At 40.0% G+C, this 18,640-nt stretch overlaps 1 protein-coding gene across 1 annotated transcript in view; it reads left to right on the forward strand.

The window, feature by feature from the left end:
- The window catches only part of RBKS (ribokinase), a 183,898-nt gene that overhangs the window by 64,854 nt on the left and 100,404 nt on the right, over positions 1 to 18,640 (forward strand). Inside the window, exon 2 of the mRNA XM_007938827.2 lies at positions 3,416 to 3,548. Coding sequence (XP_007937018.1) covers positions 3,416 to 3,548 — 133 coding nt within the window. The remainder of the gene's footprint in view (positions 1 to 3,415; positions 3,549 to 18,640) is intronic.

The following is an 18,640-nucleotide window of genomic DNA, read 5'->3' on the forward strand; positions in this document are numbered from 1 at the left end:
GACAATGTATATGTGAACTGCTTTATGGAAAGTGAATTTGCTCTGTAAATCTTCACCCAAATCAAAATAAAATTTAAAAAAAAAAAAACACAAATGGGAAAATACTAATATCCTTGTTCTGTTACCTGCACTGTTCATTCATATATTACCTGCATCAGTGTTAGGCATTATCTCATTATCAGCAAGTTAATATTTGTTGAGTTAATGCATGAATGAAAGTTTGAATTACAGAAAGAGTTTTTGCTTGGGGAAGAGGAATACTACTAATATTGGGAATGCAAGATTTGGTAAAGCATGGAATTTTAATTGCCTGACAATTGTATGGTTATTCCCTCCCAATCTCTTCTTCCTCTCCCTTCATCAACACCTCCACATCCCCAATTCAAAAGCAAGAATGGATGCTATACTTTTTCCTATAGGAGAAAAAGAAACAAAGGGAGCCTCTTAGGAAGATTCCTTCAGTCAGCACATATCTGATAACCTCCTGGTAAGGCCCAAGCACTGTGGATAAAATAGAGAATACAACAAACATGGTCCCTGCACTTAAGCAATGTCATTCTAACAAGGAAAGTCAAAGGTTGAGGGAGGAGAGAAGAGGAGAGGAAAAATACAGAAGGGAAAGAAAAGAATAGTAAAATACCAAAGAAGTGAGGAATTTTGATGATCAATGAATTGATACTTCATTTGTGTTAATATAAGTTATTTAAAAATGAATTTAAATCCTAGCCATTTGCCCCCACATCAAGTACTTACAAGATATGCCCCTGATTTCATAACACATAAGTACATAGCCCAGTAAAGACAATAATAATACTCTAGTGATAGAGTTTTCATGATTTCCCACAATCGGTAATAAAAAATACACTTGATTCAAACCAGTGAATTGTGACCCAGATCTAAGTATAAATAAAGTGAAAGTCATAAGTTTCTTCAGTGACAGTCTCACTAATTAAGTTATTTGGTCTGTTTTTAGCCACATTGGATATTTTTTTCTTCTTAAGGTTGTTATGAATGTTGTTTGTGGCAGCATCAAGCCAAGAATTCACGTAGTTACTCAATCACACAGATTACTCATCACTGCCTGTTCATAACAGAATCCTAAAATGTTTCAGATTTCTGATGCAAATCAAAATCTCATAATCACTTGTCATTGCTAAATTAAATGACAGGATAATAACATTACATTAAAACCATTTTTCTCTTGATTGAGTACCTTTCTCAGAAGTGAACCTTCTAGATGTATATTTTTTTCATCAGTACTATAAATGCATTTAGAATCCAAGATAAAAATAGAATTGAAAAGAGGAGGTGTGGGATGTTTTCAAATCATTGGATGAGTCTCTTTTGAATCTAAAATAACCATATTTGACAGTGCACAGCTAGGGAATGGAGTAGTTTTGCCCAATTTATTGGCACTTTCAGAACTGCATAAAAGAGGTTCACAGGTTGAACTTGGTCTTTTTTCACACAATTGTGTTCTCTTGGCATCAGTTTTATGTCATTCTGTTGCAAACAGGCAATGCCTTATAGGAATTAACTTTGTTCTGTTACTAAATTATAATAAGATATTGGTTTTAGGTAGGTCACAACTTGTGTGGGATATAAATATGCATTTCTAATCTGCTAAAAAGAAGTTGCTAAAGCCGAATAAGGAGCTCTGGTAGCATAGTGCCTAAGGCACTTGACTGCTCACCAGAAGGCTGGCGGTTCAAGCCCACCGGCCACTCCTCGGAAGGAAGGTTGGGCAATCCTACTTCCGTAGTGATACTGCCTTGGAAACCCAAGGAGGGGTCGCTATGAGTCGGGGCCGACTCGACGGCAAACAACAACAACAACAACAAAGCAGAATAGGCTCTTGGCTGATTTACTAATAAACCTTATTACCTCTTGACCTTTCTTTCTTGTCCAAAGTTAATGAACCTATGTGGTCACACCTGCCTTCTCTCCACCTGTTCCATCTGTCCTTGGCCCACCTCCTTATAGCCAGTCAACTGGTCTTCTTGCTACTTGGGCCCATCTTTTCCACTTGTCCTACACCCAGAACTCCTATTCATTTTAAAGTCAGTCATTCTCCTGTCCTCCAAATGTTTCCTCACGACTTCTACTTTAATGTTATTAGAATCATCCCTGGAGCATACTGTTTACTCTTACTTTTTCCCTTATTTAATAGTAACATAAGGAAGCAATAGCATTACAGTAAAAATCCTTAGTTCTTTGAAAATTCAGTGAAGATACAGACTGAAACAAGATTGACATAGACATGAGTTGATAATTACTGAATCTGGGTGATAGGTACACGTGGGGATGAGAGGAAGTCAATATACTATTCTATCTACTTTTATGTTTGAGAGTTTCCATAATAAAAATTAAACTTAGTTATTCAGGATCCATTTTTTTAAAATAGATGATTTTTCTGAGTCAGCTCAAGAAATGTATGGTATGGTATACAGGATGGATAGAACTAAAATCCAGTCCTACCATCTAAACACCCTGCCCCATCCCACTCCAAGTAAACAAATAAGATTCTTTAGTGCTTGAACTTGTAGCTTCCTTCTTCTCCTTAGGTGCTGCTGTGTCTGATTACCAGAATCCTAATACACTTCTGTTTTATATTAAAGTGACCCAAGAAACCTGTACAGAACCTCTTATTTGTTTTATCCCATTTATTAAATCTCTCTTTGAACAAAGCTCTATGCTGGACATTGGGAAAGAAGAATATGAAATTCCCTGGGTGATGCAAATGGTTAATGCAGTCAGCTGCTAACAGGAAGGTTGGCAGTTCAAGTCCACCCAGAGACACCTTGGAAGAAAGGCCAAGTGATCGTCCCAAAAATCAGCCACTGAGAACCCTATGGAACAGTTCTACTCTGACCCATGTGGGGCTACCTTGAGTCAATGTCAATTTGATGGCAACTAGTTTACCCTCCAAAGGAAGTTAGTGGCACCCATGAATCACCCTGATTCAGAATAGACACCAGTGCCTGCCATCTGAAGCAGAGCTATAATACAGCTCTAGTGTGTGGCCATGGGACTATGGGGGAGAAAGAGGAAATTTGTCAGGAAAATGGATTCTCAGTGATACAAAGTACTGAATGTTAAGGTAAAAAACCAAAAGCGAAACTCACTGCCGTTGAGTCAATTCTGGCTCATAGCGAGTCCCATTGGGTCTCTGAGGCTGTAAATATTCATAGATGTAGATTATAGCATTGTTCTTTTGCAGAGCAGCTGATGGGTTTGAACCAGTGACCCTCAGAGATCCTTTGTTAAAGTAAGGGGAAAGCTAATCTTCCCTGCTTCTGATCACAGCTTCATTAAAGCTCTATAAGATAGTCTTCCCTCTGTCTTCTGAGGAATTTAAATTGATTCCAGATACCAATGTGATTTCTCTCTCTTTTTTTTCCCCCAATTAAAATAGTCTTACTTCTCGTTTGCCAAAAACTGGAGAAACCATCCATGGACATAAGTTTTTTATTGGCTTTGGAGGGAAAGGAGCCAACCAGTGTGTCCAAGCTGCTAGGCTTGGAGCAAAGACGTCCATGGTGTGCAAGGTATGTATAAAGGACAGTGGAGAGGACTCTAGAAGCAAGAATCTGGCTTTAAGACTCAATGTTCCTTGTTGTAAAAGATCTAAATGGTAGAGAGTAATCTTCATTGCGCTTTTTACTAGTTTGTACCTCACTGAATTCTTTGAGAAGTAGCAGTCCTCACATAACTTAATGCTGCATTCCTGAATTTAATGAGTTTATAATTGGAGTGTGAGAAGTGAAGGGAATTAGCCTACTCCAATGGCTTTCTGTAGTCCAACTTCTAAACAACAGCTTGAGTCATCTTGTTTTTTGCAGGTTTCACTAGAGGAACACAGCTTTTGGAAACTTAGTTTAATAACTGGTGATATATTCATCTCTAAATTATTTTCTCCTATCAATTAACACACTTGCCTTCTAAATGAAAGGCTGGTGATTTGAGTCCATCCAGAGACACCTTGGAAAAAGGCCTGGTGATCTACTTCCAAAATAGCAGCCATTGAAAACCTTATAGAGCACACTTGTCCTGTGACACGTGGGGTCATGCGAGTCAGAATCAATTCCATGGCAACTACTATTAGTTTACAGCTGTATGTTAGATCAGAAGGGAATCTGGGCCTCAATGAACTATACACAAAACTGATCTTTGGCATAGTGCTGTTTTCAGGTACTTATCATATTTTTATGCAAATAACACACATTACATGTTTGTTTTCTTGTTTTGCCAACCGTGCCCCACTCAGTGCATTTTATAAGCACACGTGCTTATGAAAATACCTTAAGAAAAGGGCATAGTTGGCAAAAAAACATGTAGTGCATATTATTTGCATAAAAATATGGTGTGTGAAAAAAAGATACCTGAAGTATGTTGTTGTTGTTGTTGTTATGTGCCATCGAGTTGGACCCGACTCATAGCGACCACTCCTTGGGTTTCTGAGGCACTATCACTATGGAAGTAGATTGCCCAACCTTCCTTCTGAGGAGTGGCTGAACCTCCAGTGGGTTTGAACCTCCAGCCTTCTGGTTAGCAGTCAAATGCCTTAGGCACTATGCTACCAGAGCTCCTCCTACCTGAAGTACAATAGTTGGTTAAACTTTTGCATCTTTAATGAAATTTTCAAGTGCTAACATTACTAGTATAACAAGAAAGTATATATACATAAATATATACACGTGTGTGTGTGTGTGTGTGTGTGTGTATGCTAGGCTAGGTCTTCACAGTACAGATTGAGAAAAATATAAGAAACTTAGAAGAATGAGCTGTCTACTGTGAACTGTACATTTTACCCAGACTTCTCTAAAATGTCATTTCCCACTGCATACACCACTTTTCTCTCCACAGGTGGCTTTAAATGATGTATAAGCTATACAATTGTCACTTCATCTGCTAATGAAGTGTAGCTTTATTTCTAATTTATGATTGACATGATGTAATTCTCATCTGGCTACTTGATCGAAAAAATATCACATGAATTGCAAGATTCAAAGTAAAGGAACCCACATTTGCTAAGATTGAGCTCTTGATAGATTTAAAAGATCAATATAATTATTCAGAAATTATTATGTACAAGAAATTATAGTAGGAATTTAGGAGGGGGGGGTTAAAAATAACAAGCCTGAGCCATCCTGCATGTCATTAGCTATGAAAGGTTTAGGGAGTAATCAGATGGTGCTGACTTAAAGGGACTAAGAAATTGGAAAGAAGATGGTGTAATTTCCTGGCTGGGAAAATCTGGCTGAATGAAGAATTGGTATTGGAAGCAAGATACCAAAAAACAGCTGCCCTGGGAAGAGGAGAGTTCGCTAAAGCTGGAGCTGTTAAAGGAGAGATTAGACAACCCCTCTCTTTTGGGAGCATTAGAGAAGCTATTCATGTAGCCATTAAAGTTAAGATGGGCTATCCTCTGGGATGTCTTCCAAATCAAAGATTTTGGGATTGTTTTTATTTTAGGCCTATTGAATTTAAGGCAAGGAGAGAAGAGCAAAATAAAAATATTTGAATTATGGGACTGAACTTGGGAGATGAATCATGAAACTGTAGGAGTAGATATGAGAGGAATAAGAGGCAGGGGGCTGCATTTTGGGAAGTGTTCCAGTTACAAGGTTTATTAAAGCAAAAATGCTGTTTGTTTATTCTGGCATATGGTTGTTTATGTTAGCACTTGTGCAATTTTGTTTTACACATCTACTGTGCCCCTGATGTTTTGTTGTTGTTAAGTACCATCAAGTTTGCTCCAACTCATGGTGACCCTGTGTGCATCAAAATGAAATGTTGCCTGATCCTGCACCATCCTCACAACCATTGCTGTGTTTGAGCCCATTGTTGCAGCCACTGTGTCACTTCATCTCACTGAGGGTCTCTTTTTTTTTTTGCTGACCCTCTCCTTTACTAAGCATGATGTCTTTTTCTAGCAGTTTGTCCCTCCTGATGACATGTCCAAAGTAAGCACACACAATCCTCATTTCTACGGAATATTTTGGCTGTATTTCCTTGAAGACAGATTTGTTCATTCTTCTGGCAACTCATGGTATATTCAGTATTCTTTGCCAACACCACAGATTTAGTCATCTAATATTTAGCCTCACAGTGGAATTTAAGCTGGTTGGCACTGAAGAGGGTAAGAAAAACCTATACATGAGACTTTGCCTAGACAAACTGGGACCTTTAGATATAGAATTATTTAAGCTTAACCAAATTGCATAATATTCTTAGCCTTCTTGAAAAGAAAAAAACAAAGTATCTTTTTATAACAGTAACCATTATTATCCATTAATCATGTGTTTAACCCTTATGAAGTACATATTCGTTAAGCAAATTAGCTAAACTTGCTTTAAAGCTGATATTGTAAGATGACAGATTCCAAGTCAAAACCGAAATCATTAAATTATTCAAGGTAAAAATGAATAGATGGAGCCAAAGAAAGCAGGAGGGAAATGTCCATGGCTTTCTAGGCCACATTCATTTACCTACAACTCCCCTGCAACAAACTATAATTTAAGGTATGATGAAATGGGACTGTGTGATGACACATGGAAAACATACCAAGCCAAGAAAAAATATTTATCAAGAAATTGTAACAAAGAATATAAATGAAGAGTTACATCAATATTTGTATAGAGATACATGTAAAATGAAACACTTCAAGTAGTTAAGATTTATGTATAGTCGTCCCTCGGTATCCATGGAGGATTGGTTCCTGGACCTGTCATGGATACCAAAATCCATGATGCTCAAGTCCCTTATATATAATGGCGTAGTATTTGCATATAACCTATGCACATCCTCTTGTTGTTGTTGTTGTTTGCCTTCGAGTCAGCCCCGACTCATAGCGACACCTCCTTGTTACATACTTTAAATCATCTACTAGATTACTTGTAATGCCCAATACAATGTAAACAGCACTTTCTACCTCCCTCTTAGCCTTTATGGGATTGCTTCAACCACTTAATTGCTTTTTATTTTTTCCTTGAATATTTTTGATTGACATTTGGTTGAATCTGTGGGTGCAGAACCCATGGATACAGAGGGCTGACAGTAGTCAATATTCAGCTGAGTCATGGGCTGAGGCTATGCAGTCCAATGATAATTGGAGATGGTATTTTAAGGTAAAAAATCCAGGCAGATACTGCAAAAAATGCAAGTTACCTTCTCAAGGTCTGCCAAGACATCTTTCACAGAAATTCATCTGATTTGTTTGAGTGCATCTTCCATCGCCATTCTTTGATGATGAAGCCACATGTTAAAGAGGAAGAAGATATTTCTAAACATCAAAAAACTGGCAACCCAGGAGGACCATGTTGGAGGTTAGAGCTCAAGGTGTAGTAGCCTACATGGTCCAGAGACCCTGCTGCCCATACGAAGGAAGCCATGAGCAGGCATGGACCCAAAAGATCCACATGAGAAATCAGCAAACTTGGAGTGCCTTCCAGAAATTACCAGATCTTCCTTCAAATATGAGACTATCTAAACCCTCTACTACAGGTTTTTGGGTGCTATCAAATTGATTCCAATTCATAGCAACACTAAACGACAGAGTAGAACTGCCCCCATTGGGTTCCCAAAGCTGTAAATCTTTACAGAAGCAGATTGCCACATCTTTCTGCTGTAAAATGGCTGATGGGTTCAAACCACCAACCTTCTGGTTAACCACTATGCCACCAGGGTTCCTTCTAATACAGCTAGATAGGTAAACATGCAGATAGACTCCAAATCATAGTGACCTTATGTACAACATATGCCCACTCCTGCATCTTCACAATCACTAGGATGCTCTAGTCCCTGCCTGCAGTTACTGTACGAGTCCATGTCACCAAGGGTCTTCCTCGCCCTTGCTGGCCTTCTCCTTCACCATGGTGTCCATTCTCTAGCAATTAAAATTATTAAAATTATTCTCCAGCATAATCTCTATGGTGGGTAAGTTTGTGTGTCAACTTGGCTGGGCCTGGTTGAGTGGCTGGGCAGCTGGTGGTAGTTATTCCCCATGATGAGACTGGCAATCAACTCCATAGTGGAATCTACCACAGGCAGCTGAGTAGCTGCCCTTGGGATGTAGTCTGCTTCCTGTATACAAGGAGAAGCCTTGGGAATGGTCTCTAGCCTATGGCACACTTGGACCCTGTATGTAGCCATGTTGTTCATCAACCTGCTATGTTTTGCCAACCTTGGGACTTAAAATGGACTTAAATTAATGGCCTGCCATGTGGTTTGGTAACATTGAGACTGTACCTTTTTTACTTGTCAACCTTGGGCTTGGCAGCCTCAGCCGCCATTAGCTGCCTGAGTTAAGAAATAATGCCTCTAGCTCCAGTGAACTGGCAGCAGGAGGCAGAGCTAGACCCCAAGGTTGAGGGGTTTTCACCTAGGCCCTAGAGCCTGGCACTTTGAACTTGAACTTAAAGCCTCCAAATTGTAAGGATAAACTCCTGTTTGTTAAGGCCATCCCATTTGTGGTATATATTCCTGTCAAAGTGGCATCAGGTAACCAGAACAATGTCCAAATCAAGCAAGTTGGACAGCATCGTATTGTGTTGTACTATGTTTCCACTAGGAGCTCTGGTGGCATAGTGCCTAAGACACTTGACTGCTAACCAGAAGGCTGGTTCAAACCCACCAGCCACTCCTCATAAGGAAGATTGGGCAATATACTTCTGTAGTGATGCTGCTTTGGAAACCCAAGGAGAGGTCACTATGAGTTGGGTCCGACTTGACGGCAGTGAGTGAGTAAGTGTGTTTCCACTGGCTGTTTTTTGAAGGTAGCTCACCAGACCTTTCTTCCTACTCTGTCTTAGTCTGGAAGCCATGTTGAAACCTGTCTACCATGAGTGACCCTGCTGGTGTTTGAAATACTGGTAGCATAGCTTCCAGCATCACGATAACATGCAAGCCACCAAAGCCACCACAGTACAATACACTGAAAGATGGGTGGTAGCTAATACAGGTAGCTGCCCATGTTTGCTTCAGAATGGTCAAGCATGAAGTTCTTTGACAGCAGTGGCTACTCATGGTCCCATCCTCAGAGCAGTGCCAGGCTGCAAACTGTCACTGGTCTAGCTAAGTACAGAAATTGAGAGTAAGCAATTAGAAATGTTTATAGCAATTTGACAGAAATTTTATAGCTGTAGTTATAATAGTAATACTAAATTAGGCTCTGTATTTTGTATGTCTCTTTTTTGTTTTCGTTTCATTGTTATTATATTTTACAGAAGTATTGTCTACAATGGATTGGAAATAAAGAAATCAAAAACAAAACCAGGCCTTCATCACAGATATTTTGAACGGCAGTGTATTAGCCATCATCTTAACCAAAAGGCACCTTCTATGCTAGATTACTATGGGAGAATCAACTAACCATGCATAAGAGTTTCACTTTGAAAGATAAAAATTAGTCAGAAGCCTTTCTCAGTAATACATAATGAAGTGAAATCTGTCCCTTACTCTATTGAAAGATGGCTAGCTAAAACTAGTTGAATGTGTTGGTTGAAATGCTTGACCATATGTACAAACATGAGATTCTATGGCCCTAACCAAATAAATGATATTACCTCACATGGCAACGCACCCTAGTGGTACAACAATTAAGTGTTTGGCTCGGCTTGCTAACCAAAAGGTCAACAACTCAAACCTAGCCAGCCACTCAGTGGAAGAAAGACCTGGCAATCTGCTCCCATAATGATTGTTGTTGTTGTTATTTGCCGTCTAGTCGGCCCCGACTCATAGTGGCCCTCCTTGGGTTTCTGAGGCAGTATCACTATGGAAGTAGATTGCCCCATCTTCCTTCCAAGGAGTGGCTGGTGGGTTTGAACCACCAGCTTTCTGGTTAGCAGTCAAGTGCCTTAGGCACTATGCTACCAGAGCTCCCATAATGATTATAGCCTAGAAAACCCTAAGGGATGGTTCTGTTCTATCACATGAGGTCACTATGAGCCAAAAATCAACTGGATGGCGCCTAACAAGAACAACTTTATATAGAAAGAAATGAAAAGGGATAATTGGATCACCACTAACCCACCACCACTCTCCTGATAATGGTGGTTGTACCATTACTTTTGTATATTAAGGCAAACACCCATCTATCTAGAATTCAAACAATCAGCAAGTGTGAATAGCTAGAATTGAACTTACTCTTCTTCTTTCATGATAAAACCACCAATGACAAGTTAAACATTAATATGAGAGATTTCAAAAAAGCAACTGCTGAGTGTTGTATAGTGACTGATGCAGCTTAAGTCTCTGAAACTTGCTGTTCATCATGACCCTCAGGCACTAAAATGTCCTGAATCACCAGGTTACATTCAGCTTAGTTTTAGTATTAATTATATTTTCATGCATTCAGTTATTTATAGGTTATTTTAAAAATCAGTAATCCAGTATGCCCTAAACTGATGCTTGCAAAACAGTTGAAGTTTGATTAGGTGGGGGAGAAAGGAAAGAAGTTCTAAATTCACATAAATCAAGGGAAGGAAATGGGCATGACCTTGTTGTACTTATGTTGTGTTTTCATACAGTTCAATTACAATATCAAGTTAATAGTGCTTTCTACTCAACACTCTGAAAAGCTGAGAAATCTAATTATTTTTGCCAAATAGGAGTTTTAGAAAGATAGAAGCAAAAGACTCGGGAAGCAAGCCTGAGTCACTTCAAATGAGCCTGAAGCCAGCACACACAATCCAAGGAAATCTCTGTGACTTTATATCTGTACTTCACGGTCTCCGTGGCACAAATGGTTTGGGCTGAACTGCCATGCCATGGAAGAAAAGGCCTGGTGATCTGCGTGCGTTAAGATTACAGCCATGCAAACCCTGTGGGGAAGCTCCAGAGGCGATGCAAACCCTATGGGGAAGCTCAATAACCAGGGTAAGCACGGCTTACTTGTGCTTACTTATCTGTAGTGAACAATTTCACATGGATTTCACATGTTTTTCACCACATCAGAGGTGTCAAAGATATGGTAAAACCCATGTGAAGCTGTTCACAACAGATTAGTAAGCAAGCACAAGGATACCTGTGCTTACCTTGCTTATTGGATACTCTGTCCCTGTCAAGGACTGTGAATTTGAAAAGAGGTTTTGATTCTGTAGAATGGTGCTGTGGGGTTGGGAGAGAGACAGATGCCAGTCATACATAGAAGCAAACTCTTTGATGAGAAAAAATGTGAAATTGTTCACTGCAGATTAGTAAGTAAGCACAAGTAAACCCATGCTTGCTTGCTTATTGGATAATCCCACACTGAGCAGTTCTACTCTGTAACACATGGGGTAACCATTAGTTGGAATGGACTTAATGGCAGCTAGCAACCACACTCAGCACCTGTATTCTGTGGGACCCCTAAGATTCCCCACCCCCAGCATATTCTGCTGGTCACACTTAACCCTGTTTGCACCTAATTGATTTATCAGCGTACTACCAACCATGACTGTGCTGTTCCCATCTTCATTTCTTCCACACACACAGGCTTTGCAGATATGCTCCCAGCTTTTAATCCTCCAGCCCAGTGGTCCTCAACACATTGTAATCACCTGGAGAGCTTACCAGAGTCCCATCTGCAAAGAATCTGATTTAATTGGTTTGGGTATAACCTGGGCATCAGGATTTTATAAACCCTCCTGGAGATTCTAATGTGCAACCAAGGTTGAGAACCATTGCTCTCCTACCAGTTTCTGGTTTCCTGCCTCCCAGAAAAAAAATCACACTAGCACCACATTGCAGCCTGGCTCAGATGAACAATTTGAAACAAAATGTAAAGAATTTTAATTAGCTTGATAATGGCAGAACCAAAATTAGATTCCATGTTTCCTGACTCCCATATGCAGTATTTTGCCTCATGGCAAGATACTTACATTTAAGTTTTCTTATCAATTCAATAGCCAAAGTGTGACGAGTAAGACAAAATCCTCCAACAGATACCTATAAAGATTCTTCAATAATGATCCTTGTTTTTGCAGTGACCTTCTATTTATATAGTTTGCTGTATTTTTCAAGAGAGTTTCAGCTCTCTTGAACTTCTAAATGAAAAAAAAAACGAAAAACAAACTCACTGCCATTGAATTGGTTATGAATCATAGTGACCCCCTTTGGGTTTCCAAGGAGGTAAATCTTGATGGAAGTAGATTGCCCAGTCTTCCTTCTGCAGAGTGGCTGATAGATTTGAACCATCAGCCTTCTGGTTAGCAGTATAAATGGCAGACGATAAATAAAACCTTTGCTTACATTTTACCTCCTCTAATTAGTGGTACCTGAGGCATGTGACTGCTAACCAGAAGGCTGGTGGTTCAAACCCACCAGCCACTCCTCAGAAGGAAGACTGGGCAATCTACTTCTGTAGAGTTATTGCCTCAGAAACAGAAGGAGGGATTGCTATTAGTTGAAATCACCTTGGCAGCAGTGAGAATTGGTGGTGTAGTGGGTAAGACCTTTGGCTGCTAACCAGAAGGTTGGTGGTTCAAACCAACAAGCTTCTCCATGGCAGGAAGATGAGGCAATCTACTTCCATAAAGATTTACAGCCTTAAGATTTCCAGTAAGATGAAGGAATAGGCAGACAAGCTACACAGACCCTCTTCAACAAAGAAAAGAGCAACCAATTGACAGAGATAGAGAAGATAATCCTGGAGCCCTGAGCTTTGAAAGGAAGGATACAGAAGTGGATTAGGCACCAACTAGTGGAAAAACCTGAACAAAAACAGTGAGTATGGAGACAGTTGGAGCAGTGGACTGTCAGCTACTCTGATGGGACCAACAGCCTGAATATTTTCAAGTGGTGTTGGGACCTGAGAATTGACCTAAAGATTAGCCCTGGTTGCCAGGGGCTGCAGGGATGACTCTGCTGGTGGCCTATGACTAGGAAGGGAAACAACAAAGAGGGAGACAACCTGAGCTGTGGACTTTCCACTGTCTGGAGAGTGCAGCCATTTTGATTATTTACATGTGGCAGCCATTTTGGATATTTAAAGTGACCAAGGGCACAGCCACTTTGAATGTTTATAGGTAGCAGCCATTTTGGATATTTAAAGTGACCAAGGGTGCAGCCATTTAGAATCTTTACAAGTGATGACCATTTTGGATTTTAAAGTGACAGCATTCTCATTTGGACTCCAGGGACCTAAGAATAGTCTCCATATGCCAAGGATGACAGGGATATGTGGGAGGCTGACAACAGGAAAGGAGACAGGTGGAGAGTGTATACGTGCTGCCAACTAGCAAACAGAGGAGCACAGCACAGTACCCTGCTTACATAGATAACATATAAACAAAAAAAGAAAACAAAAACGTGGGCAAGTCACTCCAGCATACAATCACCAATTAAATATAAACACAAGAACATCACAAAGCCTCGGAGACCACAGAGCAGCACAGTCCACACAAAGAAGCAAGATAAACCAGGAGAAACAAGGGACCAGGATACAGACCCAAAACACATCCCTGAGGAAGATGCAGCATTAGAACTCCCTGATAAGGAATTCAAAAGACTTATATTTAGGTATCTTCAATGACTTGAGAGACAGATCAAGGAAAATACTGACAATATTGAGGAAAACACAGAGAATACCCTAGAACAATTTTGAAAGGCAATACAAGAACAAAATGACAAAATAAATGAAAAACTAGAAATGATACAAAATCTGCACATAGAAATCCAGAAGATTAATACTAAATTTTCAGAAATAGATAAGACATTGAATGGGCAAAGGAGCAGAATTGAATCAATGGAAGACAGAATCAGTGAAACTGAAGGCAAATACCTCAGTATTTCTTTAGAAGGTGATCAATCAGAAAAAGAATCAAAACAAAATGAAGAAAGCCTAAGGTTCATGTGGGATACCATCAAACGGAATAACCTACGTGTAATCGGAATTCCAGAACAGGAAGAGACAAATAAAACCACAGAAAAAACTGTCGAAGGTTTGTTGGAAGAGAATTTTCCTGGTATGATGAAAGATGAGAATATATCCATTCAAGAAGTCCAACGAACCCCAAACAGGATAGACCCCCCAAAGAAAATCACCACAACGAAGCATCATCGGACTCACCAAAACCAAAGACAAAGAATCCTGAAAGCAGCACAGGAAAAACAAACAAGGGCCAACCAATAAGACTAAGCTCGGATTTCTCAGCAGAAACCATGCAGGCGAGAAAACAATGGGGTGGTATATATAAAATCCTGAAAGAGAAAATTTTCCAACCAAGAATTATGTACCCAACAAAATTGTCCCTCAAATATGATGGTGAAATTAGGACATTTCCAGATAAGCAGAAATTAAAGGAATTTGTTAAAACCCAACCAACCTTACAAGAGATGCTAAAGGGAATCCTTTGGACAGAGAAGCAACAACAGCCAACAACAACTGACCATTAACACAGATGGTGACATAACCCAGAAACCAACCCAGCTATGGAAGTATCCAAAGTAAATAAGCATACAAGATTGTAAACAGGGAACCAGAGACATCAATTGACAAATGAGGACAACTACAAACCAGAAAGAGAGAAAAAATTACATAGTTACAGAATTTCTAAATGGTAGGGAAGTCAAGACAACTACAAGGTAGAATGGGCTATTCTAAACTTGGGAAGAAAACTATAAGTAACAGAGTAACCTCAAAGAAAAATGATAAACCTTCACATCAGAATAAAAGAGGAGCAGCACAAATATTTAGCAAATACTAAAACAATAGCAAAGAAGGAAGTAATAACACGACTCATAAACAAAACAAGCTCAGCACAAAAATAATTATATGGAACAAAGAAATCAACACCATGAAGAGCACATAACAAAAATGACAGCAACAAATTGATACTTGTTGATAATTACATATCTGGCAAGGGACTTATCTTTAAGCTTTATAGAAAACTCCAATGCCTCAACAGCAAAGGAATTAACAATCCAATTGAAAAATGGACAGAAGACACGAATAGACACCTCACCAAGGAGGATACTCAGGTGGCCAGCTAATGCATGAAGAGATGCTCACCATCAGTGACCATCAATGACATGCAAATCAAACCCAATGAGATACCATCTCACCCCAGCGCTGATGTCAACAAGACAGAAAATAAATGCTGGTGAGGATGTGGAGAGATTGGGACTCTCATACACTGCTGGTGGGACTGTGAAGTGATGAACCACTGCGGAAAGCAGTATGGCGATTTCTTAGAAAGCTGGAATTGGAGATACCATTTGACCCAGCAATCCCATTACTACGTATATATCCTAGAGAATTAAGAGCCAGGACGAAACAGATATATGCACACCTGTGTTCATCATAGCACTATTCACAATCACAAAAAGATGGAAATAACCTATGTGCCCATCAATGGAAGAGTGGATGACCAACCTATGGTACATACACACAATGGAATGCTATACAACCCTAAAGAATAATGTAGAGTCTGCAAAATACTGCATAATTTGAATGAACTTGGAGGACACTATGCTGAGTGAAATAAGTCCATCACAGAAGGACAAATGTAGTGTTAGTTCGTTGTTGTGGAGGGTCAAGGAAAGGAGGGAAACTTTCTTTGCTGGTTGTCAGGGGTGGGAGGGGAGGGGAGGGAAAACTGCAAAAAAAAAAAAAAAAAAAACATTGACCCATGTCACTTTAGTTTTGTGTATTTCACTGTACATAAATTATATTTCAATAAAATGCATTAAAAAAAAGATTTACAGCCTTGGAAACCCTATGAGGGGTCACTATAACTTAGAATCAACTTGATGGCAGCAGGTTTAACTTCTGGTTAGGAGCTCTGATTGTGCAGTGATTAAAGCATTTGCTGCTAAACAAAAGGTGGACGGTTTGAACCCAAGCCAGTCCATGGGAGAGAGATGAGGCAGTCTGCTTTCATAAAGATTTACAGCCTTGGAAACCCTATGGGGCAGTTCTGCTCTGCCCTAAAGGGTCACTGAGCCAGAAATTACTAGATATAGTGGATTGGTCTAGGGACCTAGATTTGAGTCCAAAATAAACAGAGAGATTGGAAGGTGTTCATTTATTTCAACTACTGTTTTAAGGAAGTTCAGAAGTATAAATGGATATGTAAGAGGTGATGAGGGTGGGAACATAGGGACAATGGCATGATTTTAGTGTGGTGTTGCAGTGTAGTCATCTGTGCTACTCTAACTCAGAATGCAAAAGAATTACAGAGTTTTAAATAGGACTCAGGTCTCCATTATTTTTGTGTCTATGGTTTGATACGTGATTTAGATCTACTTCAATCTTAAAGATTATTTACATGGCATAGATACACAGTTGACAGTGTTATTAATTATCTTAAAAATTATAAGATGAATGAATGACATTAGTTATTCCAAACCATTAATAGAGATACTATGTTTTTTATTAGAATATAGTAGTAATGTAATCTCATTTTTAAATAATGCACTGCACTCACATGCTTACGTCAAACATCAGGTCATTTTCTGTTTGAAAATAAGGAGCAACAGGAGGAATTGGAAGTGCCAAGGAAAACCAGATGGGCAGGAAAGTAATTTATAAGATTGGATCCCAGCTGCAGTAGCCCTACCTCTTCCTCCCTAAAACAGGCAGTTACCATAGCAACATGACAGTCTGGTCATTCACTCTTGATGATGATGATGGCACCTTACACTCATTTAGTCCTGCAAAGTTTTAAGTATGCTTTCATGCATATTACTTTATTTTATCCTCCTAACGAAATTGAAGGTATAGATGATATTCCCACTTCCAGATAAGGAAGAGAGAGAGTTAATGTGGCTTGCCCAAAATCACATAGCTAGTGTATGCAGTGATACATCAGACAGTGTTTCACTGCTATTAATAGGTTTTCACTGGCCAGTTCTTTGAGAAGTGGATGGCCCCTTCTTTCTTCCAAGTCTGTCTTAGTCTGGAAGCTCTGCTGAAACCTGTCCACCATGGGTGACCCTGCTGGTGTTTGAAATACCGGTGGCATAGCCTCCAGCCTCACAGCAGCACTCAAGCCACCACAGTACAACAAAGTGACAGAGGAGTTGATGCTTTTGAGTTGTGGTGTTGGCGAAGAATACTGAAAGTATCATGGACTGCCAGAAAGACTAACAAATCTGTCCTGGAAGAAGGGCAGCCAGAATGCTCCTTGGAAGTGAGAATGCGCTGGCTTTGTCTCAGCTGCTTTGATCATGTTGTCAGAAGGGACATTCCCTGCAGAAGGATATCATGCTTGGTAAAGTGGAGGATCAAGGAAAAAGGGGAAGGCCCTCAACAAGGTGGACTGATACAGTGGCTGCAACAATGGATTCAGGTAGGACAGGGATAATGAGGCTGGCACAGGACCAGACAGTGTTTTGTTCTGTTGTACGTAGGGTCGCTGTGAGTTGGAGCTGACTCAGTGGCACCTAACAGCAACAGCAACAGTGTATGAGGGGGCTTCTGACTTTCACAACAAAAAATGAAAATACCAGCATCCTATTCTTAGGCTTTGTAATGTATCAATTACCATGACCTAGATGCACCACACTTGGCCTACAAGGACCAAGCAGGTAGCATAAATTGATGCAGTCGGGCTGTCAGGAGCTGGGGTGACTGAGAGAGCCTGTGCCCTCTTTAGGAGCCATCACCTCTCGGTTGCAGAGCTGCCATTGACTCCTCTTAATCCTCAGCAGTGTTGTTATTTTTTCAGTTACCAGATTTTTATTTTTAACAAGGGAGTACCAAAGTAGATCAAAGCAAAGCATTCACTTTTTTTCCACCTCTTATGTAGAGCTTAGAAGGCCAGCCAACTATCAATATGGAAATATTAACAATCACCAGGAAAAAAAATAAAAGAAACCAAACCAGTTTCTGTCAAGTTGATTCCAACTTAGGGTGCCCCCATGTGTCACAGCATAGAACTGGGCTCGCTGGGGTTTTCTTGGCTGTAATCTTTATGGAAGCAGATTGCCAGGCTTTTCTTCCACAGCCCCACTAGATGGGTTAAAACCACCAACCCTTCGATTGGTAGTCAAGTGCAAACTGTTTACACCACCCAGGGACCTACCATCACCAAGGGATGTAGCAAATCAGGTAATCCCCTAAGCAGAAAAGAGGCAGCTATTACAGCCTCAAATACAATTGCAGCAAGCCTGCAAATTGCAGTTACCATAGGCATGACTTCCCTTCCTAATCAGGCCTCTGATGCACATGATATTCCATCTGGTATTATAGTTGACTCTGTATGTCTTATTATCTCTTCTCTCCTATATTATCAGTTTCTTGAAGGCAAAGCTATATGGTTTTATTTTGTTCCTTCTCCCTGTTACAATTCTTCCTACTCTCCGCAGCTCCTAATGTTTACATTCTTACCTGCATTTATCAAGCCTACACTTGATGTTTACTTTGAACAGCCTTTGTCTGCACAAAACTAACAGGAAAAGGGAGACACATTTCTACATCCTAATTGTATCAGAAACTACATACATGCTTATGGGTGGCCTTTTCTGGATCCCTACAGTTAATTGTGGGAGTTCTGGTAGCATAGTGCCTAAGGCACTTGACTGCTAACCAGAAGGCTGGTGGTTCAAACCCACCAGCCATTCCTTGGAAGGAAGATGGGGCAATCTACTTCCGTAGTGATACTGCCTGGGAAACCCAAGGAGGGGTTGCTATGAGTCGGGTCTGACTCGACGGCAT

This window comes from Orycteropus afer, unplaced genomic scaffold (assembly GCF_000298275.1).
Source record: "Orycteropus afer afer isolate SDZICR_OR568_19922 unplaced genomic scaffold, OryAfe1.0 scaffold00054, whole genome shotgun sequence".
In the NCBI taxonomy this organism is placed as follows: domain Eukaryota; kingdom Metazoa; phylum Chordata; class Mammalia; order Tubulidentata; family Orycteropodidae; genus Orycteropus; species Orycteropus afer.